Source organism: Drosophila persimilis, unplaced genomic scaffold (assembly GCF_003286085.1).
Source record: "Drosophila persimilis strain 14011-0111.01,24,50 unplaced genomic scaffold, DperRS2 tig00000520-arrow-pilon, whole genome shotgun sequence".
In the NCBI taxonomy this organism is placed as follows: domain Eukaryota; kingdom Metazoa; phylum Arthropoda; class Insecta; order Diptera; family Drosophilidae; genus Drosophila; species Drosophila persimilis.
Window position 1 is genome coordinate 2139373 of NW_020825317.1, and position 27053 is coordinate 2166425.

Genomic DNA, 27053 nt, shown 5'->3' on the forward strand with positions numbered 1-27053 from the left:
AACGGAGTCTAAGAACTATAATCGCATAAGTAATTAGCTTAAAATGAAAATCGATCGAAAATTAACCTTGAACTGGAAAAAAAGTTTGCAAACAAAGAAAAACAGAATCCACCAAACTTCTGGTCAAGCATCTTCTGTCCACACATTCCCATACACACTTCGGCATTCCACCTTTTTCGAGTTCCTTCCTTTTCGAGGATTTTCATGTGAGTTCGTTGAAAATGTAACGTGTGTCAGCAGCATTACCATGGCTATGGGCTGTTTCTATCCTTTTCGTTGCAGTCACACAGTATGCGCACGCGCAGACACAGATTTAAGCCTAGACAAGCGCACTCACATATCGATAAGAAGTTAGCTGGAAAGAAAAACATAGGTATGATTTTATTCATGTAAAATTGTTCTGTCCAGCGTGCGTAAACTTCTGTTAAAGAGAGCGGGGGCTTTAATTTTGAATAAATGTATACTAAACTATTTTCTCTTGAATATTAGTTGTTGGATATGAGATGGGAGACAGAGTGATAAAAAGGAAAAGTCAAGTTCAGCTGGGGACAAAAAGTACACGAGAAAGTTAGGGTAAATAGGGTCAAAGGTGTGATAGCTGATAGGAAGTTAGCCAAAAGAGAGCTTTACAATAACGGAGATAGCAGCGACGATCCAGCTGGGAGAGTATATACATAACTTAGAGTGCCAGCCAGAGTTTGGATGTCCCTCACTCCCTCCCTCTCTATCTCTCTCTCTTTTACAAATGTGGATTACAGCAGATTCCGGGGAAATCCATAATAACTAAACCATAATAACTACCTACATATATATGATATATGTAAATGTATTTACACTAACATCAAGCTGATTTTGGGGAAAGTCTCCACACATTTTGAAGTAGCAATTAGACCTAGAATTAAGCCAAATGGAAAGTAAACTAAAGGCGGAATACTAAAACTATAGGAATTACTCGTAAATACATATTTAACATGCACACAAAAGGTACACAATTGCCAGAGGAGCCGGAAGCGTTGTCCACTTTTGGGCCAAAAATCAAGAAAAAAATTGTGTATTGTAACTAAAGCATATTTAAACGTTAATTATAATGGATTCCCGTTTGTAGTGGTGTAAACTGTGTGTTTGTAAATGGTGTCTAAAACTTAAACAAAGGAAATAGTTAATAATATACCTATACAAATGTATGTGTATATATAGATACATGCATATACATATAAATATTTACTTTAAGTATAATATACAAATACTAACTATATCTCAATGTGCGTCTGTATGTGAGTAGTAGAAACCCAAATCGATTTCGGAAACATCAAATAGTTATTCTAAAAAGGAAACCAAAACCAAATCTGTGTATCCACGCACTCTGATTTCATCTTTGGCTTCTTATCGTTACTTTTTGCTAGAATGTAGAATAGAATACAAAACATACATATAAGATGTTCTTTTCAGCATTCCTTCCTGTTTTTTTTTTCCACCCACCTCTGTATAAAACTAAAATTAGAATAAATTACTATAAAATATAAAGCATCCTTGTAAACTATATTGAGGCAAGGAGTAAATTAATGAAAATTCCAGAAAAGTGGCAAAGCTTGGCACCCACTTGTTTCGCCTGTTTACAGCTAAACAAATATGCAAAAAATTAAATAAATATTCTATATATGTATGTATGTACTGTACGCAGAAGCTATTCACCCGCAATAAACCAGACAGCAAAGCAAAACGTTTTTCTTAGGTTATCGTATACCAAAGCTGCATCAACAACCACAACCAGAACAACAATTATTACACTGTGCGACAAAATGAAACTTTTAAAATGTACTTTGCACGAGACATAAATTAGGTTATGGGCCTGTAGGCATTGCTTAGTGTATTATTAAACGGGGTTGATTTTTTTTTTAAATTTTAATGATTAATAGCTAATTTCGTTGAGAATCAATGCCACTAAAGAGCTAACGTCTAAAATAAGGACCATGCAATACAAAAAATATTATAAAAAATGAAAAAGGTAAAGAAACATTAAAAATCGAAAAAAAAAAAATGTTCTTTTGGTCGCTACATTTTCAGGTATATCCACTCTATCGACACGAATAAAAAAAACTGCGAAAGGTCGTACCGTGGATATCGGCGCTGCAGACTAGTAAAAAAAATTTTAAAGGTGACAAGTCACCCAATCGCGGCATTTTATCCAAGCCAACAACCTAATTTTTGCCTCGTGCAGAGTAAAAAATTACTTTCGCATAGTGTTGTTAAACTACAATCAAGAAATACTACGAAAAGAATCCGTGTTAATTGTAAATTGTTCAGCAAGAAAAACTAAACCCCACTAAATAAAAGGTTAATTTAAGCAAAAGAAAAATTTTTTATGATAACGAAACCCCCAAATATGTACTGAACGTTGGTAACATTTATTGGTCAGATTTCTGTATGTTACTATGTGTATGTCCCAAATAGTATCAGTGCGCTTTTCAAAACTCTAAACTCTAAAACTTCTTTGCTTGGCTGGGCATCGGCAGCGGTTGAGGATCGTGGAACGCAACTCGCAACTTCGTCACCATTGAGGCTTCTTCAGATCCATGTTGGGTTCGCTTGGGGGTTTCCCGGTCCCATTAAGCCAATTTGTAATATTTTTTTTTGTCTTTTTTTCTATATGCTACTTTTTATGGCGCATGAAATTCTCAGGTTTATTTTCACTTCGGCTTCTTGCGCTTCGCACAACGGGATTTCCGGCGTGGCTATGTGCAATCAGACATCTGCTTGTTACCTGTGTTCTCAGGCCTAGGTGCGTCCTGAATGAACTGGTGATTGACCTCGAACTACTGCACGTTATTGGGATGCACTATTGTGCGATCAACGGAGGTCTCTGGCTCAAAGCTATTACATTTTTTGTCCTGTGTGGGGAGCACTCGGTACGAACCGCTTGTGAGGACGTTTGACCAATAAAATTCAGCTTGTTTTCGGCTTAAGCCCCTCTGTTGGAAGGCGGTACTGGGATTATAAGTGTAAGTGGATGGTAGATTCAAGTCACCTTAGCACAGGCCACAGAGATTCCCCTTTGCTCCTCGTTCTTGATCTTTGGGAATTGACTCCATCCTCCAATTTTGATCTCCACCATAGCTCCTCGCTGCAAGCGATACTGCACGTTATAAGACGCCCCGAAGGAATAGTGTGATGCGGCCACGCCCGCAACACTGGGTATTTCCCGCTGATCCTGCAACGGATTCGTTAAAGCGGCACCCAGGTCATGTTTTTCATCAACGTGCGCGTATCAGCCTACAGCGTTTAATCACACAAATCAACCGCCATTAATCTTCGAGTTTCTTTTTAAGGTGCAGGTTGCCATTCACCTGTGCATTGCAGTTCCGTTGAACGTTGTGCCACATTCTAACTCCGCAGTAGTTTTAGTTCGTCAAAGTAATTTCCAGAATTTGGAATAACCATAGCCAAATCGCATTGATTTGATGTGAAGTCTTTAAAATTAGCTTGAAGGCTTGTGACATCCTTGTACATCCGTATGTCTGACCTGGAAGCCAGGGACACAATAACTCGGATTCTTTGCTTAAAGACCTGGACGCAACATTAATTATGGCCGCCGTCTGTACCTGTAGAGGAAAGAAGAAGCGTGGGGTATATTTCAATAGGCCATCTGTCTGGTCTCTTGCACAGCACAGAAGGTTGGGATACCCTAAAATATGATCTATAGATTTAATGTTCACGATCTGTGCTGACTGGGTACTTGGTATACTGTATGGTTAGTGCTTCAGGTAATCAAATGGCACGACCACGACTGTATCCTGCAGTGATGCAGGATCATGGCTGAAAAGAAAAATGGCAACAGAACTGGCCGATAATGGAGAAAATAATAAAAATCTCCTTGAGCATGCCAAATCAGTTTCGGCGAAAAATGATATTTCCAAGGTCAAACAGGTGAAGCTTTAGGACCATCGTAATAGACTTGCTTAGTCTTCAACTTGAATACCAAAAAATCTGTTAAAATTGCCAAAATATGCCAGGAAGTTAACAGAGTTAAATGTAAAATCGAACTCAAGAAAAGCCTGGAGATTCCTCAAAAATCTAAAAAACTGTCAAGAGGACACCCCAGAAATTTTCGACCCTGACAAAGCTGGGCCATACCTGGAATTCCTTAACGAACAAATAACATCAGAAGCAAAGGATGTAGACGAAGAAATGTACTCAACCAAGAAAAATTAAAATCCTTTCTCTTCCTTGGAAGATTTAGAGGCTGTGTTAGTCAGAAACAGAACGAGGGGGAACGTTGTGAGTTGCTGCGGACACCGCAACTCTACAGTTATACCCGATACTTAGTCAGTATGGCTCTCCTCCGGCAGACGCCGCTAATATTAAACGACACGACAAAGAGTTAACCGCTGTTTCTTCCTCGCTATCTGATAAAGATCGTATGATAGTTCTTGGTGACTTCAACTTGCCAGGAACTGTTTGGTCTTCGGTAAACTAGTCTAGTAACCTAGTGCCCATGTCACGACAAGACTTTGTTGACGGCTTTCCTGACCTGTCCCTATCTCAAGACAATTATGTGAAAAATTCCTTGGGTGGATTGCTTGATCTGTGCTTTGTATCGGATCCGACCATGGTGTTGTTAACCCGAGCACTTCACTATACCTGTAGGCGCCTAACATCCTACATTCGAAGTGTGGCTAGATATGGGACCAACTGTATTGGATCGGTCGAGTGGGGTATCTAAACGTGTCCGCTGCTTTCGTAAAGCCCAGTTTGCGAAGCTTAATAACCTCATTATGGATTTTGATTGGTCCTTCTTATACTTGGGCTTATCCGATTAGATCTGGAAAACCCCCTTGGTTTACCAAAGAAGTATCCATTCTAAAAACTTAAAATCAAGACTTTCTAACAAATTTCAAGAAGTTGGCTCTCCTCGCTATATAATAGCTCGGTCAAACTTTTTAGTTTTTAATGCACAATGCTCTAAGAACTACCTATCTCGATGCAGGACCCTAAACAGTTTTACTGCTTCGCAAACAGTAAGCGTAGAATGGCCGCCCACCCAACCTCGCTATCATATCGTAATACGTCGGCAAATAATGATCAGGCAATTGCCGACCTTTTTGCCCAATTTTTCCAAACGACCTATTCTGAGGAAAGCTATTCTGTTCATTCGACCCATACGGTTTACCGAGGTCGAACGGCATGTTCAGTACCTTGTTAAATGATTGTTCTTTACTTCATGATCTTCGACTAGTCAGGCCGGTGTTCACCGGGTCCAGACGGGGTTCCAGGTTGTGTACTCAGGTACTGCGCCGAAGCACTGTGTGGACCCTTGCTTAAGCTATTCACCCTGTCCATCGATTATTTTATCTTCCCCCCGATCTGGAAGAATCCGTTAATAATACCTTCCCACAAAAAAGGTAGCAAGTCTGACGCAAAAAATTATAGAGGAATAGCTAATTTATCCGCTATTCCTAAAATGTTTGAGAAGGTTTTAACTCCGCACTTTCAACATAGCTGCAAGTCACTTATATCTCCAACTCAGCATGGATTTATAAGGCGGCGATCAACTACAACGAACTTGTTAGAGTTTACCTTTTTCATTATGAAAGGCTTTCAATGTAACTTAGAGACGGATGTTATTTAGTAAAGCATTAAACTCTGTAAACCATTCCCTTCTAGCACATAAACTTTACCTTTTAGGGTTTCCGCCCAACATCCTGAGATGGATTTGTAGCCATCTTTGTTCCAGGTCACAAGTAGTCCTCTTCAAAAGCTCCCTCTCTTCACCAGTAAAGGTTTCTTCGGGAGTACCACAGGGTAGCCATCTAGGCCCCTTACTCTTCACACTCTTTATTAATGACCTGCCTTCGGTATTAACATACTCTTGAGTACTTATGTATGCGGAAGATGTTAAACTCTGTGTCCAGTATAAGGACATTTCATTTCATTCTCGCTTGCAATCCGATCTCAATAACTTTCAGTCATGGTGTTGTGCAAACTTGTTACACCTTAATGCCTCGAAATGCAAAGTTATAACATTTCATCGTTCTAGCCCTTTGTTGGCTCCCTACACCCTATTTGGTGGTTCTCTTGAGAGAATTACCCTGGTGGATGATCTGGCTGTTATGTTAGACCCCAGGTTAAAGTTTTCCGAACACATTTCCACCATGGTAAATAAGGCCATGGGCGTGCTTGGGCTTATAAAGAGGTGGTCAAAGGAATTTGACGACCCCTATATAACAAAGACTCTCTATACCTCGCTTGTTCGTCCGATCTTAGAATACGGCTCCTGTGTATGGTGCCCTCAGTACAAAATACACCAGGACCGTAGAGAATCAGTACAGAAAAACTTTTTACTCTTTGCTCTGCGGGGCCTTAACTGGGATGCGGGTGTGAGACTCCCGTCTTACTCTAGCACACTGCTATTAAACCTCCCATCCTTAGTTCATCGTAGAAAAATGGTTGGTGTGATTTTTATGCACAACTTGATCAAGGGTGACGTAGATAGCCCTGATCTGTTGAGTCGCATAAATTTCACGACTCCTTTAGATTCACTAGAAACTATATACTGTTGTCCCTTCCACTCTGTAGATCGAATTATTCCTTGCATGAATCGTTTAGGGTCTTATGCTCGGATTATAATTCCCTTTACCATACCATGTATGTACCTTTCTCGTAATTAGTAATTGTAGTGGTATTTGTGTTTTGAATAGACGCTTAATTCTCCTAGCAATGTTTAGTTTTAAATTTCCTCACATATACTCGTATGTAAGACGAACAGCTATTTTTCCTGCATGTTCGCATTCGGTTCGGTTAACGCGTCGCGCGTCATGCAGTAGCGCCCCTCGGTTAGTTGGGCGGGAGAAGGGCTGCGTTTTGCCTGGGATCCGCGCGTAACAGCCTTCTGCTGGTGTCACGCGGGCCACTTGACGGTTCAGTAACTGCATCGCCTCTTGAAAGATGCAGTCACTGCATGTCAACGTCCAATTATAATAATTGGGAAATATAAGTCGACTTTGATTAAAAACGAAACGAACGAAACGGAACTGAATATTCTAACTCGATAAAATTATTTTAAGCGAGAAGTAATGTACGTTTCTATCGAGTATTTACATAATAAATTATCTCTATGGGTTCATTTAATATTGAGTAGACGAGGCGAACGGACGATGTTCTAATTATACCTGATACTCAAAATGAGTTTGTGGTGAAAATGGATGTGTGTATCGTCCAACGTTCCTTTTGGCTATAAAAATAATCCGATCTGATCCAGATTCAGCAATCTGATAGATTCTGCAGTCTAAAAGATATGGGCATTCTTTACGGTTCTGCGTTTTTGGTTTTCTCGTATCTTTGAATTTGTGGATGCCACAGATCTTCGTCCTTTGTGGGGGCGGAAGTGGGCGGGGCGAAGTTTTGAAATATTCTTGTAGCAGTGACATATCACAGAAGTGTGGATCCAAAACATCGTTGCTCTAGCTCTTATAGTTTTTGAACACTAGGCGCTAATAGGGACGGACGGACGGACAGACAGACTATTGATGCTATCGGCTATTGATGCTGATCAAGAATATATATACTTTATGGGGTCGGAAACGATTCAGCTGCCACACCTCATCACTTTTACAAATCATCAAATCTCTAATCCAGGCACCGTAAATAATCATTATTATTATTTTTTTTTTAATCTCTTACTTTTAATGGACCTAGAAAAACACTATTTACACCAAAATCTTTATTTTTGTACAATCTCTGCATTGCCGCTATGATTTGTAAACTTTTGATTTTCTACGATTTTCTTCACAGATAATCATTATTTTTGAGTAATTTGATAAAACTTAGACTTAATCATAATTCTTGATCAAAAAAAAAAATAAAACTCAAAAATAATGATTATCTATGATTTTTATTTTTTTCGCTTAAAATAAAACTCAACAGGAATTTACGGCTTCTGAGCTAGAATGTTCGCCAATTTTATTGCATATCCTTGTCAAAGGACCACAGAGCTACACCTTTCGCTAAAATTTTCTTTTTGAAAATACATTAAAATTTTTTGTTTCGCACACCCACTAACTACCTACTATCTGAAGCGAACTGATACGCCTTGGAAAACAAGCGAAATTTTCTAACTGGAAAAATATTTAAAAACCTCATCTACGCTAAATGAACCCCCCTAAACACCCTCCCAAAAAACCTTAAAAAAACACAGACTGCTTAGCACGATTGACAGAGCCAAACAAGTATCCCAGAGTAACCTCATCCCGTTCTCCCCGATCAAAACCTCCAACTCCAATAAATTCAACCTTACAACCATCCTTAAATCAACCAACATCACCCTATCCAAATACACCAGCCCCCCAATAGTCTTCCTACAGCTCTGCCCCACCATTTAATCCAACCTCCCCCAACCCAGCTTGATATTCACAGACGGGTCCAGAGCAGCCGCCATTACCAGCTATAGCATTTTCAATGAGACATCAACCATAAAATCTGGATCTGCGGAAGACACGCTATCTGCACAGACTCACTCTCCTCTATATCCGCAACTATCAGTCCCAACAATTTCCACAATCCGTAATCTTGAAACCAAACTATTCCCAATAATAACATTAATCTGGATACCTAGCCATATTGGCATAAAAAGGAACGAAATTGCCGACACCTCAGCCCAAATGACCTCCAAACACGACCCCTCATATATACCCCAAATCATATCAAAAACGACATCTCCCAATTCCGTAAGAAAATTCTCCTATCCAAACAAACCGACCCCCTCATTAAAACTTCCCCCTGCAGGGGGTACCAGGGCCTTGGTACCAACAAATTATCAAGCTGTCTTCCACTCATCCTCCCCCCAAACCCCTAAACAACGTAAACAGAAGACACCAAGTTATCTAAAGGTCACACAAGGTTCACCAATGGTCACTACGGGATTAAAACATCATCCATCGCACGCCAACTGTGCCACAACTCAACCATAGACTTAAGACATATTATATACTCATGCCCCGCCCTCTCTGTACAAAGATCCTCAATATTCCACAACACCGAGCCCATGCAATACATCTCCAATCCTACCAACAGAAACTAAAAAATAATCCTCAACTATCTAGATCACTCAAAAATCCTTCACTACATAAAACCGCATATAAAACCATCCCTGTACATATGTATAAATGCACAGAAATAGTATAATAAATAATAATAATCTAGTGAGCTTAGGGCCTTAGGAGCTATAGCCCCATACTTTGTTAATACCTAGTTTTAACTATTTATTAGCTTTATATAATAATAATAATATAATCATTAAATATATTTAATAAAACCTAGTCAAATTTATACAGTCCACTTATCCAGAACCACTTATATATAAAATAGTAAAAGAAAATACGACTATGAAAATACCAAAAAATACCGCAAAATTCTACTTTTCCTATTTTAATTGGTTTTCAGTTGGTTATGAATGAATAGCCTGAAAGTAGGCACTGGCATCGCAACGAGACGTACCACACCAGAATGGAAGATGAAGCTTTAAGCTTATAGATATGTACATATGTGTAGTTGAAGTTTCGGACAAGCTTTAACGAGAAAGCAATGACCGGATAGATATGGCTCGAATGGTGTATTCGCGGTATGACTGAGCGGATGAGCCCCCCGCAAATTAAATTTCGTAGCAGAATCTGTTCCAGAATCTATTATCGATTTTTTATGCCTAACAAACAATATGTATGATGTACATATATGCTTTAACAGCTGTAATTAACCACTTTTAGGCGTGCTTTAGTTAATCTTCGAATAGTTTAAAACAAGTTTTACATTGTTAATTATTGAGAGGTTTATAGGAAAATATATGTCACAAGAAAAATAATTTTTTCTAAAATATCTCAAATAATCTTAATAAATCATCCCTTGGAAAGGAAGCGTGGAGGAAACAGCTCAGATAGTTCAGACGCCGAATGAATATGTATATTGGAGCAACCAAACTTTGTATCCAGGCTCCTATGATATCACACTGTTACAAAATTCCGCTCCCACAAAGGACGAAAATCAGTGGTCTCCACAATTTTTAGAATACAAACGAGGGGGAACGTTGTGAGTTGCTGCGGACACCGCAACTCTACAGTTATACCCGATACTAAGTCAGACACCGCTAATATTAAACGACACGACAAAGAGTGCGTGCGAGAGAGACAGAAAATCAGTCTGAGCGTGACGTCGGGCGCTGCGTAGCCACTGCAAATTGATTTGTTCCTTTTGGCTATAAAAATGATCTGATCTGATCCAGATTCAGCAATCTGATAGATATGGTCGTTCTCTATGATTCTGCGTTTTTAGTTTCCTCGAATGTGCAATATTGTGGATGCAACAGATTTTCGTCCTTTGTGGGGGCGGAAGGGGGTGGGGCGAAATTTTGAGATATACGTTTTATAGTGAGATCTAACAGGAGTGCGGATACTAAATTTGGTTACTCTAGCCTTAATAGTCTCTGAGACTTGTGAATATCCCCAGATTTGCATCCTTTGCGGAGGCGGAAGGGGGTGTGGCGAAATTTTGAAACCAACTCGTCAAGGTCCGATATCTCAGGAGTGTGGAAAATTTGGTTGCTCTAGCTTTTATAGTCTCTGAGATCTAGGCGCTAATGTTTTACGCTAAGCAAAGCCGGCTATGTTACGTGTGTGAAAAAATGAAATTGTTTTCTTTATTCTGCCTATAATAATGAGACGATCCAATTCCGATCAGATTCCGCAGTCTAAAAGATATGGTCATTCTCTACGATTCTGCGTTTTTGTTTTTCTCGTATCTTTAAAATTGTGGATGCCACAGATTTTCGTCCTTTGTGGAGGTGGAAATGGGCGGGCCGAAGTTTTGAAATATTTTTGTAGCAGTGGCATATCACAGAAGTCTGGATCCAAAACATCGTTGCTCTAGCTCTTATAGTCTTTGAGCACTAGGCGCTGAAGGGGACGGACAGACAGACAGGGCTCAATCGAATCGGCTATTGATGCTGATAAAGAATATATATGTATACTTTATGGGGTCGGAGACGATTCCTTCTGGACGTTACACACATCCACTTTTACCACAAATCTAATATACCCCAATACTCATTTTGAGTATCGGGTATAAAAATTCGTTATTTTGTTAATTTTCTCCAAAACTTTAAGAAGAAAACGGTTTCATGCATTTCATAATATAATAGACTGCTATTAGTAAGCCTCCCATCCTTAGTTAACCGTAGAAAAATGCTTGGCGTGATTTTTGTGAACAACTTGATCAAGGGTGACATAGACAGCCCTGATCTGTTGGGCCGCATAAACTTCACGATTCCCATTGAACTTACTAGAAATTTTATACCGTTCTTCCTTCCACTTTTTAGATCGAATTATTCCTTGCATTAACCGTTTAAGGTCTTATGCTCGGATTATAATATTACCATATTATATCCACCACTAATTCTCTTCCTCTTATTAAATTACTAATCCTCACACACCTTTCTAGTAATTAGTAATTATAGTGGTATTCGTATTTGTATTTTGAATGTATGCTTAGTTCTCCTAGTAAGTTTAGTGCTAATTTTCCTCGTATATTAGTCTAACAGCTATCTTTCCTGCATGTTCGCGTTCGACTCGGTTAACGCTTCGCGCGTCATGCGGCAGCGCCCCTCGGTCGGTTGGGCTGGAGGAGGGCTGCAATTTGCCTGGGATCCGCGCTTAACAGCCTTCTGCAGTAATTGCATCGCTTCTTGTAAGATGCAGTCATTGCAACGTCCAAATTTTCTTGATAAAGTATTTATTTTTTTTATTTTTATAAATTATACTTAAAATGAGTATACTGGTATATTAAGTTTGTGGTGAAAATGGATTTGAAGAAGGATTGCTGAATCTGGTTCAGATCGGATAATTTTTAAAGCCAAAAGGAACAAATCAATTTGCAGTGGCTACGCAGCGCCCGACGACCTGCTCAGACGGATTTTCTGTTGTATATTAGAGGCGTCTGCCATACTGACTAAGTATCGGGTATAAATGTAGAGTGGCGTTTGCCGCAGCAACTCACAACGTTCCCCCATGTTTATTATTACATTTATGTAAGACAGTCTTAATGGGGCTGATAGCGTGATCATCCTAGATCATTAGGATAGTATGTTTTTACTAAGTACGATTACTTCTTAAAATGGTGAAACATAGTATCTTTTCTAACTGCGGGCAAGCCAATATACATATGTACAAACTAGATGTTGTGCTACATGATATCAGTGTGTACATCCGTAAAGTCGTATCTACCTCGCCCTCTGATAACCGAATGGCTGTTGTTTACCTTATTTTCAGTGAGGTTGCGATAAGCCCAAGTGATGCGACTTCCCGTCCCGTACAAGCGCAATAAAGATGATTGTGCTATCAATTTGCCTTTGGGATATGGCCTGTTTTATCTATGTAACGGTGTGCTTGTGTCTCTGGTAGTTTAATCGCTTTGGCAGGCTCTTGCAAGCCTCAGCAATGGGTTAGATACAGATACAATGTTCATATGTACGTGACCAGCATTTTGCAAAAGCTTTTCCGATTCATTGTGAGACTAGCCCTGATTGGTGAGGAATGATGAGGGGGAAGCAGCCTGATCACGTATCTGCTATAAACCCTTAAATGGGGCCAGCAGGGGTCATTCTTTCTCTCTGTTTGTCTTACCTCTCTTTACCTGGAAAATATTTCTGAAAATCATTTTACTGTTCGTGTGGACATCGAACTCGTCTATCTTCAGTGTGAAATTACTGAAATGATCCTGAAATTTCTGTACTTCTCCGCCGCTTCTATGTTAACTTCAACTGTTGCCATATCAAAGTTGATTGACTATTTCATATGTCATTCGCTGCATTGATAATCCATTGACCCAATTGTATTTTGATTTAAAATCCCATGAACGATATTAGCAATGACGCAATCCGCATTATTTAATGCCAATTCAACAGGTTTTCACAGAAACTGATAAGAGAAATCTATTTCGGGGATTCGTGGGATTCTTAAGAGCTTAAATATTCCCAAACCTCCATTTTTCACACACAATTACATACATATATACGCACATAAACATGTACATATTTGTTATTTAAGAATATACATAGATACATATGTACAATTTACACACATACATGAATACGTATCCAAATCCTACATATATTTCTAAGATTCTCGGCACAACAAGAGAGACAAACACTCGTAAGTGCAAAACTTTACCACTTTCTCAGCAAGCAAACAGATTAGGAGGGGAATTGTTTTGTCATTTGTGGTCGAAGAAACGCCAGAAGTGAAGGAGGGAGAGTCTGCCTTATCAGGTGACTGCGCTTTTTGTGTGCGTGTGCAGATCGCGAAGCAAACAACTCTCCGCACCAGCCACCAGCCACCAGCCACCAGCCACATTCACATCCACGCAGGCGTTTGCCCATTGTCGACTCAATGTGTCACATTGGCAATCAGATAAGCGACAAAGGCAACGCCAACAGTAACGGCATCTGTTATCAACGCGCTGCCGGTAGCAAAACAAAGATGCTGCGACCCCAAAGAGAGCAAGAAAGCTGGAACCAAGGTGGATGTATTTAAGGTGACACTCAAAGAGTGGGAACACCTTGTACATATGCCCATGTGAATAATTTTTGATTAATGGAAGGGTATGTAGTATATCATACTATACCAGTGCATACATACAGCATAGATATGTATTTATATACATAAATAGGTGGTATGAACACATGTTGTATTTATTTATTTTTGTCATGAATCTTGTTTAAGATATTGATATTTTATTGTGATATGGCTATTTGTATATTTAACAACTTTTACTGAATGCGCAGCAAATCTTACACATTTGTTCGTTGAGCTGTTTCTGTAACAAAGGCGCCGTACGTATGTACATACATATGTATTTATCTACAATGTGCATTCACACATAAAGGTCCCCGAGACCAATAAATTGAATGTCAATAAAAAATGACATACATGTAAGTATATACATACATATATACATACATATGTATGTATGATCTTTCACTGTCTACTCTTGTCAGTGCTGGTATTCGGAAATTGATCTTAATTGATACTAAAGAATCCAGTGTCAAACGACGCTGGTTAACTACCTATTTTCATAGATTGAATAGCAAAAATTATTTAAAAAAATAGCTTGCACAGCTTCTTAAAGTCTAGCGTATATGGATTTTTTATATTCTTGTGTATTTTAGTTTTCAGTTTTAGCAATATTTTGCGTAGTCAAATGTATCGCGACAAGATAGCTTCATCGGAAAACCACGCCGCTTTCGCTCTTTCCACTTTCTATTCATCCGTGCTTGTGTGTACGTAGCAGTGGGTGCTGAAATCTGAACTCATTGCTCAATCGATAGCAAACGAGGGGGGAACCTTGCGAGTCGCAGCTAGTCTCCCTAGTCGCGAGTCTACAGTTATACCCGATACTCTGTCAGTATGGCTTCTCTCCGCCAGAGGGCGCACACTGCACCAGGAAGAGTGTGTGAAAGAGAGGGAATGAGTAAGCGCGTGGACGACGTTACGTAGCCGCTGCAAATTGTGTTGTTCTGGCTATAATAATAATCAGATCTGATCCAGATCCGGCAATCTGGTAGATATGGTCATTCTATGAAGTTCTGTTTTCTCGTACCTTCAAAATTGTGGATACCACAGATTTTCGTCCTATGTTGATTCATTGTGATATCACAGGAGTCTGGATACAAAATTTCGTTGCTCAAACTCTTATAGTCTCAGAGAACTGGGCATCAAACAAGACGGACAGACAGACATGGCTTTATCGACTCGACTATTGATGCTTTTAAAGAATACATATGTACATATACATATATTCTTTATGCGGCCGGAAACGTTTTCTTCTGGGTGTTACACACATCCACTGTCTTCTGTTATCTACTATACCCCTATATTTTTGTTGACTATCGGGTATAAAAAACAATCAGATCAGCCATCAAGTCAGTCACTTAAAACTTATCTTTTCTTCGAAATTTTCTGTAAACAAAAAGGCTTCTCAAATTCGCAGAGTAAGCGAGCGGGAACTTTGTGAACCGCAGCTGGGGCCGCGACTCTACATTTATACCCGATTCTCAGTCAGTATGTGTGTACATATGTATGTACAAATGTGTGTTTCTATCTCGCTTCCCACCGCCAGTGGGCGCACACTGCACAAGGAAATGAGTACGTGCGTTGAAGTCGTTGCGTAGCCACTGCAGTTAAGGGGCGGGGCGAAATACACTTGGAACAGTGTGAAATTACTAGAGACTGGATAGAAAATTTGGTTGATCTAGCTTTTATGGTCTCTGAGATGTAGGCGTTCATCGGAACGAAGAGACAGACATAGTTATATCGATTTGGCTTTTGATGCTAATTAAAAATATATACATATACTTTATGGGAATCGCTTCCGTCTATGTTTCACACATTCCCTTTCATCAAAAATCGAATATACCCCTATACGCTTCGAGTACCACGTATAAAAATGACTGTGAAAACATTCATGGACTGACTCCCAGGAAGACGGCAGAAAATAAATACAATTTTTCGCAAATTTAGATTTTTCGTTTACCAAGTACAAATAATGTCTGTATCAGATATCTGAATGGTTAGAAAAAAACGCATTATTCGAATCAACAATGCTCAAACTGAATTGGTTGAAATCGAAAATGACGTCTTACGTCGAAGTTTAACCGAAAAAGCACGAAATGCTTAGATTAACTAGTGCAATTTTCAAACCTCACAGTATTATATTTTTTAAATGACTAATAGAAAAATATTGAATCTTAAATAAAACCAACAACAAATATTATTAAGTTTTAAAAAAAAAATTTCATTAATTAATCACAAAAGTGCTGCCTTTTTTTGTGGAGTATTGGGGTATATTTTATTCGCTTAGAAACAGCCAAAAGGACGAGTTTCCAACCCCATAAAGAATATACATACATATTTACATGTTTTTATGTTTTTTCCTCTATCTCTCAAGCGAAGCTCAGTGCAAGAAAAAATTGAAAGAGATGCTCAGTCTGCTTTTCATGTCCAGGCGATCGGCTTACGAAACTAAATCGATGTTTCTTTTACAATGTAAATGTAAATACTGCCGCGACGGTTCATACCCCCCCTATCCGGACAACTAAGGGCCATATTGGCCCATGTGGAGCCCCGCTGAGGGCCGTCCGGATTAACCTAACCTAACCTCTGGAAGTTCAACTGTACATACATTTTATATATGCACATATGTATGTACATATGTACATACGAGTCACTTCCAAATCGGATCTATGAGGTTATTGTCAACTCAGAAGGATCGACAAATTACAAAATTCATTCGTAAATGTTTAAATAGGTTAGGTCACAGCTTTAAAAAATAAATTCATGGTTACAAATTTGTAAAAAGTTGAAAATATCGTTTAGTTTGCTTAGATTTAAGCCATTATTATGCCCAGTTTTTCCATCCACTACATCCTAGTAGCTAAGTATGTACATTCGAACTTCTTAAAATTTCAGTTGTTGGTGCCATTACGCAGTGTCGCAAGCAGAGCGTTCAGAGCGTGATGATCTTTTTAAAGCTCTTTAGCTACGGGCTAGAGTAAGCACAGGGGATCTATTCTATACTCTCACTGCAGCAGAAGCTGCTTGTCAGCCTCCTTATCCGTCTCTTTTGGTGGTATTATGTCTATGCTTATTCTACTCAAAAAGAGGCAGTCACTCAGATATACATATCTTGTTATAAATTTACCCTGGTATGAAAATTGTGTGGATACGAGAGAGCGCAACTTGTTCTAGTGATGCCAGATCTGAATAGGCTTTCCAGCAGATTTCTTGAAAGAGATTCGGATTATCTCCAGGTTAATCCAAAGAAAATACAAAAAGGAACTCATTTTATTTTTAACAATAAAATGTCGTAAAGGTTCATTTGTATTAAAAAATTATAAATTTGAAATAACTCAATACGCTTACAGCAAGTACATCAAACGAACCATGTCGAAATCAATCGTACGGAATCAACAACACATCAACAAATCTGTGACCGTTTAATGGTCTGGGTGGGGTACCAAAAAGAGAATAAATAATATGCTGGCATGCCATTCATTGTGATCGCCACTTTTCAGCCCTTGCGCATCTCTGAAAGAGAGCAAAAGCTTAGCAACAACAGCAACAGCAGAGAATCTTCTACAGAAGCAACAAAAACGTCATTGAATGTGCGTCGACGCACAGTGGAGCACATCAGTATGGATGGTGGTCAAAACAACTTCGCATATCATCAGTAAGAGATTATTTTAAAAAATATACAAGTTATCATTTTTAAACTAAGTATTTCAGCATAAAAATTAATAAGATTAATAATCGTTTAAGCTTAAAATAATGCAAAATCAAAGTGCCGAATAGTCTGTATATGCTTCTATGCCATCCCTTACTAGCTTCATACATACTTAATTATCCGATTTTCTAAAAATCTCCATCAATCAAATATGTATATATTTAAATATGTATGTATGTTAATTTTGTCTACCTCCGACTTGTTTTTCATACTGTGGTCCCGAGGTTTTTCGTATTCTACAGCTTGGTTTTTGGGGAGAAAACATTCCAAACATGCCCCACTGTGAGACGTCGACGTGAGCAGCAGACGTGAGTAGAGACAGTCGAAGCCAGAGCAGACGCAAAAGCGATCGGCACAGTTGCTGCTTAGTCAATGCTCGCCTTGGTTCATCCCGATCGGATCTCCGCGACTGATTCGAAAAATCAAATGAAAGGAGGAAAAAATAAAAAAGTTTTGTAGATTCCGAGTGCACGAGTATATGAACGTTGTTCCTACGCATAGACCGGTCATCTTCGGTATTGTTCCTATTATATTCGCGTCGCGTTCCGCCGCTGTCCAAAGGTCATCGGAGCCCAAACGATATATGTATCTATCCTGCCGAAGGAGGCAGCACTATCCGCGAACATCAACCACTTACTCACAGTGGAATAGTTGTGATGGTTCACGGGCATTGGATCCATTGCGAGAGAGTAGGCAGTAGCAGCAGCGAGGAGGCCAACCAAAGCAAGGAGGAGCACTACGAATATACCCAGAGCCAGCACAGATAGACAGTCCATTCAACTTGCCGCTGCACCGACTTGCGGCAGCGATCTTAAAACCAACCCAATCGCGTGCATAATTCTCGATAAAAACACAACGTTTTCGGGTTTTTGTTTTACTTTTTGTTTTTGTTTCTTTTTCTGTTTTGTGTTGTTCTCAAATGTGCGAAAAAGACAACTCGATTTGAAGAAGAGCAGAAGCCAGCCCCCAAAGAGATACAAACAGAGAGTGAGGGGATTTTGTAGAAACAAGAGCGAGAGGAAGAGGAAGAGAAGCGAACAGAGAAATTTTCAAGTGAGTACGAAATGCCGACAAACATGTTTACTCCTCACCCTTCATTCTACGGCTATAAATAAAACTCACAAAATAGGAAAAGGAGGAGGAGAGACAGCTACGGAAATGATGCTCTGTGTTTTAGTGTGCACATACACATGTACATACATATGTGCGTGATGGTCTATGTGGGCCATGCCATGCAATTTAGGAGGCGCACAAAATTGGAACTATCCAAGAGGTAGATAAGAAAAACAGGTGTTTTTGCCTTTCGGCAGCGATAGTATCGTATAGTGTTCGGAATAAAGTTGCATCATTCCATGAAAGGTTCCAAAAAAAATATCAAATTCCAACTGCGATCCGATAACATGGTAAAACTAAAACTGTTCCAAAATTTCAAGTAAACATTCATATGAAACATTTTTCTGAAATATGTAGGTAAAATTTTACGTATTTTTATAGCAAGGAGAACGCGAATCATTAGCCAGAGAACAACAGATAAATACAATTTATTGATAGGAGCTTTTATTAGTTGCTATATATGTACATCTATTTATATGTATATGTCTGCTTGTGTGTAAAAATGTCCCTATGTATGTACATGCATAAACTATACATACAAATGTACATACATATGTACATTTATATGTATGTATATACATACATATATGTTTTTTCTTGCGTAGTCCAGCAGCAAACAAAAGCAAAAAAACGAGGACAAAATTAAAAAGAATATTGTTTCTACGATCGTTCCAATGATTGTCAAAACTAGGCTACGTGACCAAACAGGAATTACGGTACAAAAAGAGGAAAGAAAAAGCTAAAGAGATCTACATACATACAACATGTACATGTATGCTCAGTTTTCAATGAGAAGGGGACCCATCCACCCTCCCTCGGTTCACAAGCTCGGTTCGGTCAATTAAAAGGCATCAACAACGGCCTCAACACATTCGCCCATTCACAATTTAACAACACTCGGATAGGATCAATTAATACATTAATAATACTCTCTTTCCTTGGTTGGATCGGTCTGGGAAATCATCGTTATTGCTTCATTCTGGTTCATGTAAAGCACTTAAGTTATGGAAGGCTCATACGTATACTCGTACATACACATGTACGTGCATACATATGTACATATGTACCTATGGCTGAGAACGTAAGCGATATACATACATATGTACATATGTATATCCGAGTGACTCCCTTGCTAGTTAGTCCAAACGATTCCCAAGAATTTGTTCTGCCCTGTGGGCGTTTGTTTTGTTAAGCCTCTGTCTTTTGCCTCTGCTTTAGTTTTATGATTCTTGTACTTATCGTCACAATTAAAAACATTGCGGCTGTTGCGGTTCTGTGTGCTCTATGGCTTGCCCCACGACCGATAATGCTAAGGGATGTCGGATCATAGGTTCAAAAAAGTAGCAAATTTACTCAAATTTCTACTCAGGACAAAAAACTCGCTAGTACCGTATCGTATAAACTGAACCTGTCGCTTTGCTATCACGCATTGCGACGAAACCAAATAGCCAAATTCACTCACTTTGTGTAAATCATATCGTCGTTATCGTTTTGTGGTTTTCAGAATCTTTGTGATATTTTCGTTTCGTCATGCATCAGTACTTGAAAACACTTTGAATGAACTTAAAAAAATATCAAAATGGTACATATGTATACATATATTTATCTATCGAACCACTACAGCACCGCCGATTCAGCACTTCTCCCAAAACGTTCTATGTAGAAATTTATTCTATATAACTTCTGACATGGGAAAACCATGGTAATTCTTTGGAAATTCCAATGCTTTCATACAGCTTAAGCGCTATATGGTCGAGGAGCTTGCGCAGTTTCCGTTGCTGTAGTAGGGGACTGATAAGCACGAGAAGATCAACGACGAGGCTAAATGTACTTCCCTTATAAAGCGAAGGAAAGAATGAAGTTTGAATCGTATGATTTGAACCTGGCGCTCGGATATAACGCATTTCGGTTTAAGCTAATAGGGAAATTTACTCAATCATATCGTTTTGTGGTTTTCAGAATCTTTGTTATATTTTCTGAGTATACCTTTAGCTAAAGAAAATAAGGAAATATTTACAAAAATGAATTACCCTACCGAGTTCATCCGTGAATCCGAAGATCCGTAGACCCTTACGAAGAGACAAAAGAAGAGACGAACGTATCGGTCCGAAAACTGAAAATGCAAACTTGCTCAAAAAAGAATTACACCTTATTCGAAAAAAAGTCAAGCAGAGTCATCAGTAATTCGATATCTGCAGACTATAAAATATTTTCACGAGCATTTACTATACTATACTGATATATTCTTATGTCTGATCTTTGCACTTGGACCCAATTGGGTTTCTGGGCCAGTGCCTAGTTTTCAGCTGACACTCTGTTTTTTGTTAAAATCAAGCTCATGAAGTAAGTGCACATTTCGCGAAAAGAAACTTGTATAAGATTAGGGTATAGTAAAGTCAGCAACAGGTATACCCATATAAAGCATACTTTTTATTCAGTTTCAATGTTTGTATTTTTTGTGGGCGTGTATGGCTATTAGAGTCACAAGGCTAATTTGTATTTAGAAAATGTATTCATTTCGTCAGGCAGATGACACTTTGACGACTACGTGCCTGGTGGTGACATGCAATAGCGGATCGAGATTTTCTATTTGGAGGGCCTGGGAAGCTGCCTTGTTCTCTTGAGGGAGTACCCTGTATGATAATTTATACGAGTTTATCATGTACACGTACATGCCTTTAATTGCATTCAGCATCTGGTCATCGACTCGAGCTGATGCTGATGAGATGCTCCTCATTCACAAATGAAAATATGCAAAAATTATTCTAAATTCTTGTGGGCACGTAGTACTTCGCATATTATCTGGCACTGTGCAAGGGGTAGCGGACGCTGAGGTAGGCCCTGAGCGGAAGTCTACCGATTCTGACGCAAGACGGAAGTTGATAGCTCAAACATGATTTGTATCTTCAACTTTTGCGTAATATATCTGTCTGAAATGTTTCTGTGCTTAAGAAAGCCGACACATACATACATACATACATATATAAGTATACTCTACTTGCACAGAGCGCATAAAAAACTAAAAATTGAGATTGATATCAGTTTTGGATCATGTAGAATTTAGTTTGCTTTATTATTAGATAATACGGTCGAAATTCTCTATTACGCGCTTCCGTACCACAACCGTACAACCGAATGGAAGTTTGACTGTACATTTTATTTTGCGAAGCTGTGGTCTAAAATTCACATACATATGTACATATATTTATTGTATAGTATTGTATACAATATATAAGTATGTTGATCCGACAACCGATCCCAACGAAACTTACATTATAAATATATAGGGAAGGGTTATTGCGCTGACATTTCCGACAACGACCCTCTTACGTAAACGAGAGTCCATTAAAATCCTAACACTTTGTAACGGCTCTTGTATCCAAAACTGGGTCCTCGCCCCGAAACCGCCGAAGGATTCATAAATTAACGACGACATCTTCCACATTTGGGCACTAAATCATTCAAATCAAACTGCGAACGAGAAGTTCCTCGAAGAGGGTACGGTACGACCAGAACGAGGGCGAATGACAAAGTGTTTACAACCGGTTGTATATGCGGACAGGCCCTGCCTCGGAAGAGCGGAGACAGAGGCATCTTATCAGTCCGAAGCTGTCTGAGCTGATAATGATGCACACTTATGGACATTTCCATATTTGCATTTGTCATGTGAGCAGTAGCGGGATGCAGAGGTAGAGAAAAGAAGTCCCTGAGGCAAGGGCGTACCCTTGTGGTGGGGGGAGGGGGATACAAATTATTCTCCAAGAAGATTAATACATATTTTGCAACGTTTTAACATATTTCCGCAGCACTGTTAGTACTCAGAAGGAGGAGATACTAAAACGAAGACTTCATCTGCCTCTTTCGGCGTGAGCTTTCAGAAAAAAGTAAAAAAGGTAGAAAAGTAAAATCCGTATTTAGAGGTTGGTTTTTCTCAATGTTACAACATCTTTCGACCAAAAAATTGTTAATTACCACTCAGAATTAGAGGATGAACAGTTGACCAGTTTTCGAACAATCAGGCGACCAGTTGATTTAAAATGGTTCGTTGCAACTACTTTTGTGACATTTGGACCGCGGTAAAATACCCATACCGTCGATTACTGGTTTGTTTCGGACTCAAGTTCATATATCCATAATTCTTCACCATCGAAGGAAATCAGAGCGTTTTAGATACACATACATAGTTGAGACACATATATAATATGTAAGTATATGCTGCCGGTTCAGTATTCGACGAAATTCATAGGATCCACTTAGGTAGCAAAAAAAGTTTCGATGCAAATTACTACTACAAATACTACTATTTAAAAGCAAACAACTAGATCAAATCAACCTTTTACATCGTGCCAATGTATTACCAGATGGCAATATATTTGCCCTTTGATCTGTTAATGCAACGATTTTAAGAATAAAATAATCAACACTTTTTATATCTGCTTTTTATCCAACTTAATTTAATTATTTAATTAATTTAGTCCAAAGTGAAAATTTAAGTTTGATCGATGCAAACACTTTAATTTCTACACGGAGTTGAATAAGGGTTTAATGGGTTTATCCATTAAAGTTCGGTTACACGATTTCCAGGAGCTATCAATAAGTATTTGCGGCCCTACAAAGTTTGTATGTCTGTATGTACGTACATTGTTTATCTGGACTAACAGCCGAATCGTAATAGCTAAGTCCGTCTGTCTGATTCAATGCAAGCTAAGTGGTTCCTGGAGCTATTTGGCTGCAACTTTGCACAGAACTTTCGTTTAGTCAATCTTTCTCGTTTTAACTAGCATTTATTTCTAGGAAATTTTACTTTTAGAAAAATTAAATTTCCATCTTGTTCCATTAGGGTAATCTTAAAGAAAATTATGCAGATCTTCAGAAATAAGTAGACCAATCCACACTTTCAAGACTTCAGCGTTAATTACGACCATTTGCGTCTTGTCTCGGCGGTATCGGTACCTCCTATGCACTCCTATGAACTCTGGCAGAGTTCAGATAAAGCTCAAAATATATTGAACAAGCCGAGCTGGCGGCAACCGGTTTCGTTGGCTCTGCTTCTGCTGGGCTTTTGTTTCGCTTCTAGATAATGCCCGAGAGGAAACTTTATAATTTCCCTGCTACAATTTGTTATTTCTTCTCTTACACCTTTCCCAATACCCAATACCCTCGGCTGTGCCCCCTTCTCCACTGGTAATGTGTCTACTGCGCACACGACCGCATTGACAAAAATATGTAATTTCTGCTTCGCTTGTCATTCTTAAATTGCAATTTAATGTTTTTGGGTACTACCCATTGAGAAGAAGGTGTTTTGGGCATTTGGCTGTTTTGGGGATTCTATTACACATACAATCTACACATACAGTTGTATGCTAGGTACTGATATGTACCAAATAGTTTGTATTTGAGTGGTATATACCCTGCAGTATTGTGACCCCTGGGTATCCCGGTAGTCGGAAGTACATCACTCGGGTACGACCCTCGAAATAGTACTCCGTTTATTCTCGCTGGCCTCGCTGTGGGGACGCTTTTCCAGTTGTATTCAAACACTTGACCGGCCCAGTTCGCCCCAAGTCGGTTTCAGCTCGACCAAGCTGGCTGTTGTTAAATTTCTATTGTTTTTGCCTGTGAAACCGAAACCCAATGCTCAAGAGTTAATTGACAGACGCCGCCTTGGCAACTGATGTGGAAATATAATGCGTTCAAAAGTGTTTTCTATAAGAATATCTCATATCACGTGCAACCGGTGGCCTCTCCTTATCGCTGGTGTAAAGTGAACCCCCTCCCTCTCGGCTCAGAGCCACTCCTGGTTCCAATCTCTCCTACTGTATTGTCTGTTGATAAGCTTGTCCTACTGCGGACGAAGTTGGAAAGGGGGAGACTAACACTACAAGTATGCGCCGCTTTGAGCGACACAAATGTGGATCCCATTGATCACATCTGGCCCTGATTCGCTGCTCCTCGCTTGAGTTGCTTATGGCCAAGAGCTCTAGCCGGTGAAAACGTAATCAGAAGAGTCTCCTCGCGAAAAACCACTGCAGAAACAGAAAACAAAGATATGTGTATGTATATATGTGTGAACACAGTGTTGTTGTCGCGAGCAGGTTTTAGATATTATTTTAACAGGGACTTTTAGTAAGCAATGTCTCCTACCGAAGCTTAAATAATAAATAAACCCAATGCAGAATTGAAATCGAAATGTATTCATGGAGTCTTATATTCCTACTAAAAAAATACTTATTTATAAACGGCTCAAGGTTGAAAGTTGAATCAAACCAAAAGGTTTTCTGAAACCTATCTGCCTATAGCCGTGTGCATTATTTTCAGTGGGGGGTAACATCTTCACAACTAATCCCTGGCTCCACTTCAGACACTTCCAACTTCCCTTCAATGGATTCAAGGGAAGATCAGATATTCAAGTGAAAATATCCATACCCAATAAGTTACTTTTTGGAATCATTGAATCAATATGCAATCAAAAAACTGAATGACCGCAACAATAAATTAATCAATTGATATCAATCAAAACAAATCACCGAAAAGAGAGAGAGAACCAAAAACCGATACCGAAATGCGGCCCGTCTATGACTTGTGGCTGATTAACGCCTTTGATCCCAGGTATGACCACGTACAAAATGCCACACCACTAGTAGTAATAGTGGTACATATGTATATATCCATATGTATGTACATCATTATGACCGAAGGGTATATAGTACCTAAAATATTTAGCAAGCATAGGAGTAAGATAGGATTCGAATGAAAGTTCTTATCAGATCAGATCTTACGTACAAACATAGCTCACTTAGTCGAAGCCGTAGAAGTTAATCATATACTATGATGATACATATACATATGTATATATATACATACGTATTTACCATAGCTCTTTAAAAATCTGCAGAAGAGTCTAGATCTCAACGAGGAAAGGCGTCTCAAAAATATTTTCAACTCTCAAATGCATCGAAAGTTATATGGTTTGAAAAGAATTACTAAATTGGGAAAGACTTAAAAGACTTTTGTAAATATAATGGATTTCATACAATATGTGACGAATCTATTGTTTAACTATCTCAGCGATTACTCGCAAGTAGCATAAAGGGGAGGAATCGTGCGATCAAAGGAGGGTCGGATCTCATACCTATTCATTGAGCATTAACAATTACCCTAGGTTCCCATCGAATAAACATGAGACTAGATTGACTAAATCATCTCTGCCCCCTCTTTGCCTTTCAGCATGGTGCTACAGAACCACAATACAGTTGTGGCCCGTTCTACACTGACGCCGAACAGCAGCAACCATAACTTTGGTTATCACTCAGGGACGGGCCGAGCTCCGCTCAACGCCGGACCTAGCACACAGCGTCCGATAGTTGATCTATTGGTGGCCATGGTGGCAGTGCCCGTACTGATTCTGTGCGCCCTGCAGTTGGAGAAGAATTTGCGCGACAACAGCGTCGAGTCGCGCTGGCTGGTCTTTGCGCTGGGCATTGGAATGCTGGTGATCAGCGTGATTATCTGCGGCTATGTCACGCACCGTATGGGCGTCTGCATCTGGGCAGGACCCATAGACGAGGCCGGCAATCGACCAACCAACGGAGCAATGTCGCACGTAAGTAGAGATAGCATCGCATAGAGGTCCCATCGCTGACTCTTTATTTCTATTCCCCTGGTTAGATCAACTCCCAAAACGATGTGTTGCGCATTGTGGACTCATTGCCTCCAAGCTATGAAAGCGTGTTGAAATTCGAGCTGCCGCCACCGTCCTACGACTGCCTGGTGATCGATATTGATCTGGAACAGAGCAAGGATATGGAGCCGCCGCAGACATCGTCCAAGTCGAGTGCCAGCCGATCAATATCCTCGACGGAAGCCATTCTACACATATAGGACGCGGACCATTGCGGAGGAGGAGAGAGAATAAAGAGATTTTCCCCAACAGGCAGCGCAGCGGACTACTATATTTGACCTATTTTGACCCACTGACGGATCACACCCAAATGTTGCCTCAACGTGCGACACATCAATAATGAATTGATCTATCTGTATATACCTACCGGCTGGCTTAGTTATAGCCTCATATAATTGTGGCTTTGTATTTACTTCGGTTCTAACCACCTAGTATTTTTAATTTGTAGAGCATTCGATGCATTCAAACCTCATCATTTTTCGATCTTCTCGGTATTCGCATTGTAAATATATACATATATTCCTCCACAAAACCACAGCATCTAGTCCAAAGTTGTACATAGCCTGAAACGATAACAGAACAGAACCACTCTCAATGCTTACACCTTGAATTTACCAAAGTACCGTGGTGTTTTACCCACGTACATACATGCATACATACCTGCTGACACATGCATATGTATATTTGCACGAGGGCACACTTGCATACGTACATACGTACACTTACTGAATGCCAAGGAAGGGCGGAAATTAAATTACAGGGTAGTTGCCTAGTACTTACTTACTTACTTACTTATAGTCCCTAGCTAAATACTGTATATAATACTACGTAAGCTAAGATTGCATATTGCATCCTTATAACAAGATGGAAATTTAACGAAACCATTTTCGAGGAACAATTAGTGTTGCTTTCCAAAAATAAAGAATTCCTATTAAATTTA

The 27053-nt window shown here is 39.3% G+C and overlaps 1 protein-coding gene and 1 long non-coding RNA gene across 4 annotated transcripts; one reads left to right on the forward strand and one right to left on the reverse strand.

Moving 5' to 3' along the window:
* Nucleotides 1–2: 2 nt before the first annotated feature.
* On the reverse strand, nt 3–22134 carry LOC113566082. The gene is made up of 2 exons (XR_003408930.1): nt 21705–22134; nt 3–355 (listed from the first exon to the last, which is right to left on the reverse strand). It is a non-coding gene; the product is annotated as an uncharacterized LOC113566082 (long non-coding RNA).
* On the forward strand, nt 17701–27053 carry LOC6602699. 3 transcript variants are annotated; one of them, XM_026990026.1, is made up of 4 exons: nt 24002–24485; nt 24794–25041; nt 25660–26035; nt 26101–27053. In XM_026990026.1, the coding sequence occupies exons 2-4, from the start codon at nt 24995–24997 to the stop codon at nt 26311–26313; spliced, it is 636 nt and encodes a 211-aa protein (XP_026845827.1). In that variant the 5' UTR covers nt 24002–24485; nt 24794–24994; the 3' UTR covers nt 26314–27053. The 3 variants fall into 3 exon arrangements, with proteins under 3 accessions (XP_026845829.1, XP_026845827.1, XP_002027726.1); XM_026990028.1 differs by lacking the exons at nt 24002–24485; nt 24794–25041 and adding an exon at nt 17701–18372; XM_002027690.2 differs by lacking the exon at nt 24002–24485 and having other exon boundaries at nt 24707–25041.

Coding starts and splice junctions, on each gene's coding strand:
- LOC6602699 (XM_026990026.1), top strand. CDS start 24,995: ATGCGGCCCGTCTATGACTTGTGGCTGATTAACGCCTTTGATCCCAG. Junction 25,042..25,659: donor ATTAACGCCTTTGATCCCAG/GTATGACCACGT, acceptor TTTGCCTTTCAG/CATGGTGCTACAGAACCACA. Junction 26,036..26,100: donor CCAACGGAGCAATGTCGCAC/GTAAGTAGAGAT, acceptor TCCCCTGGTTAG/ATCAACTCCCAAAACGATGT.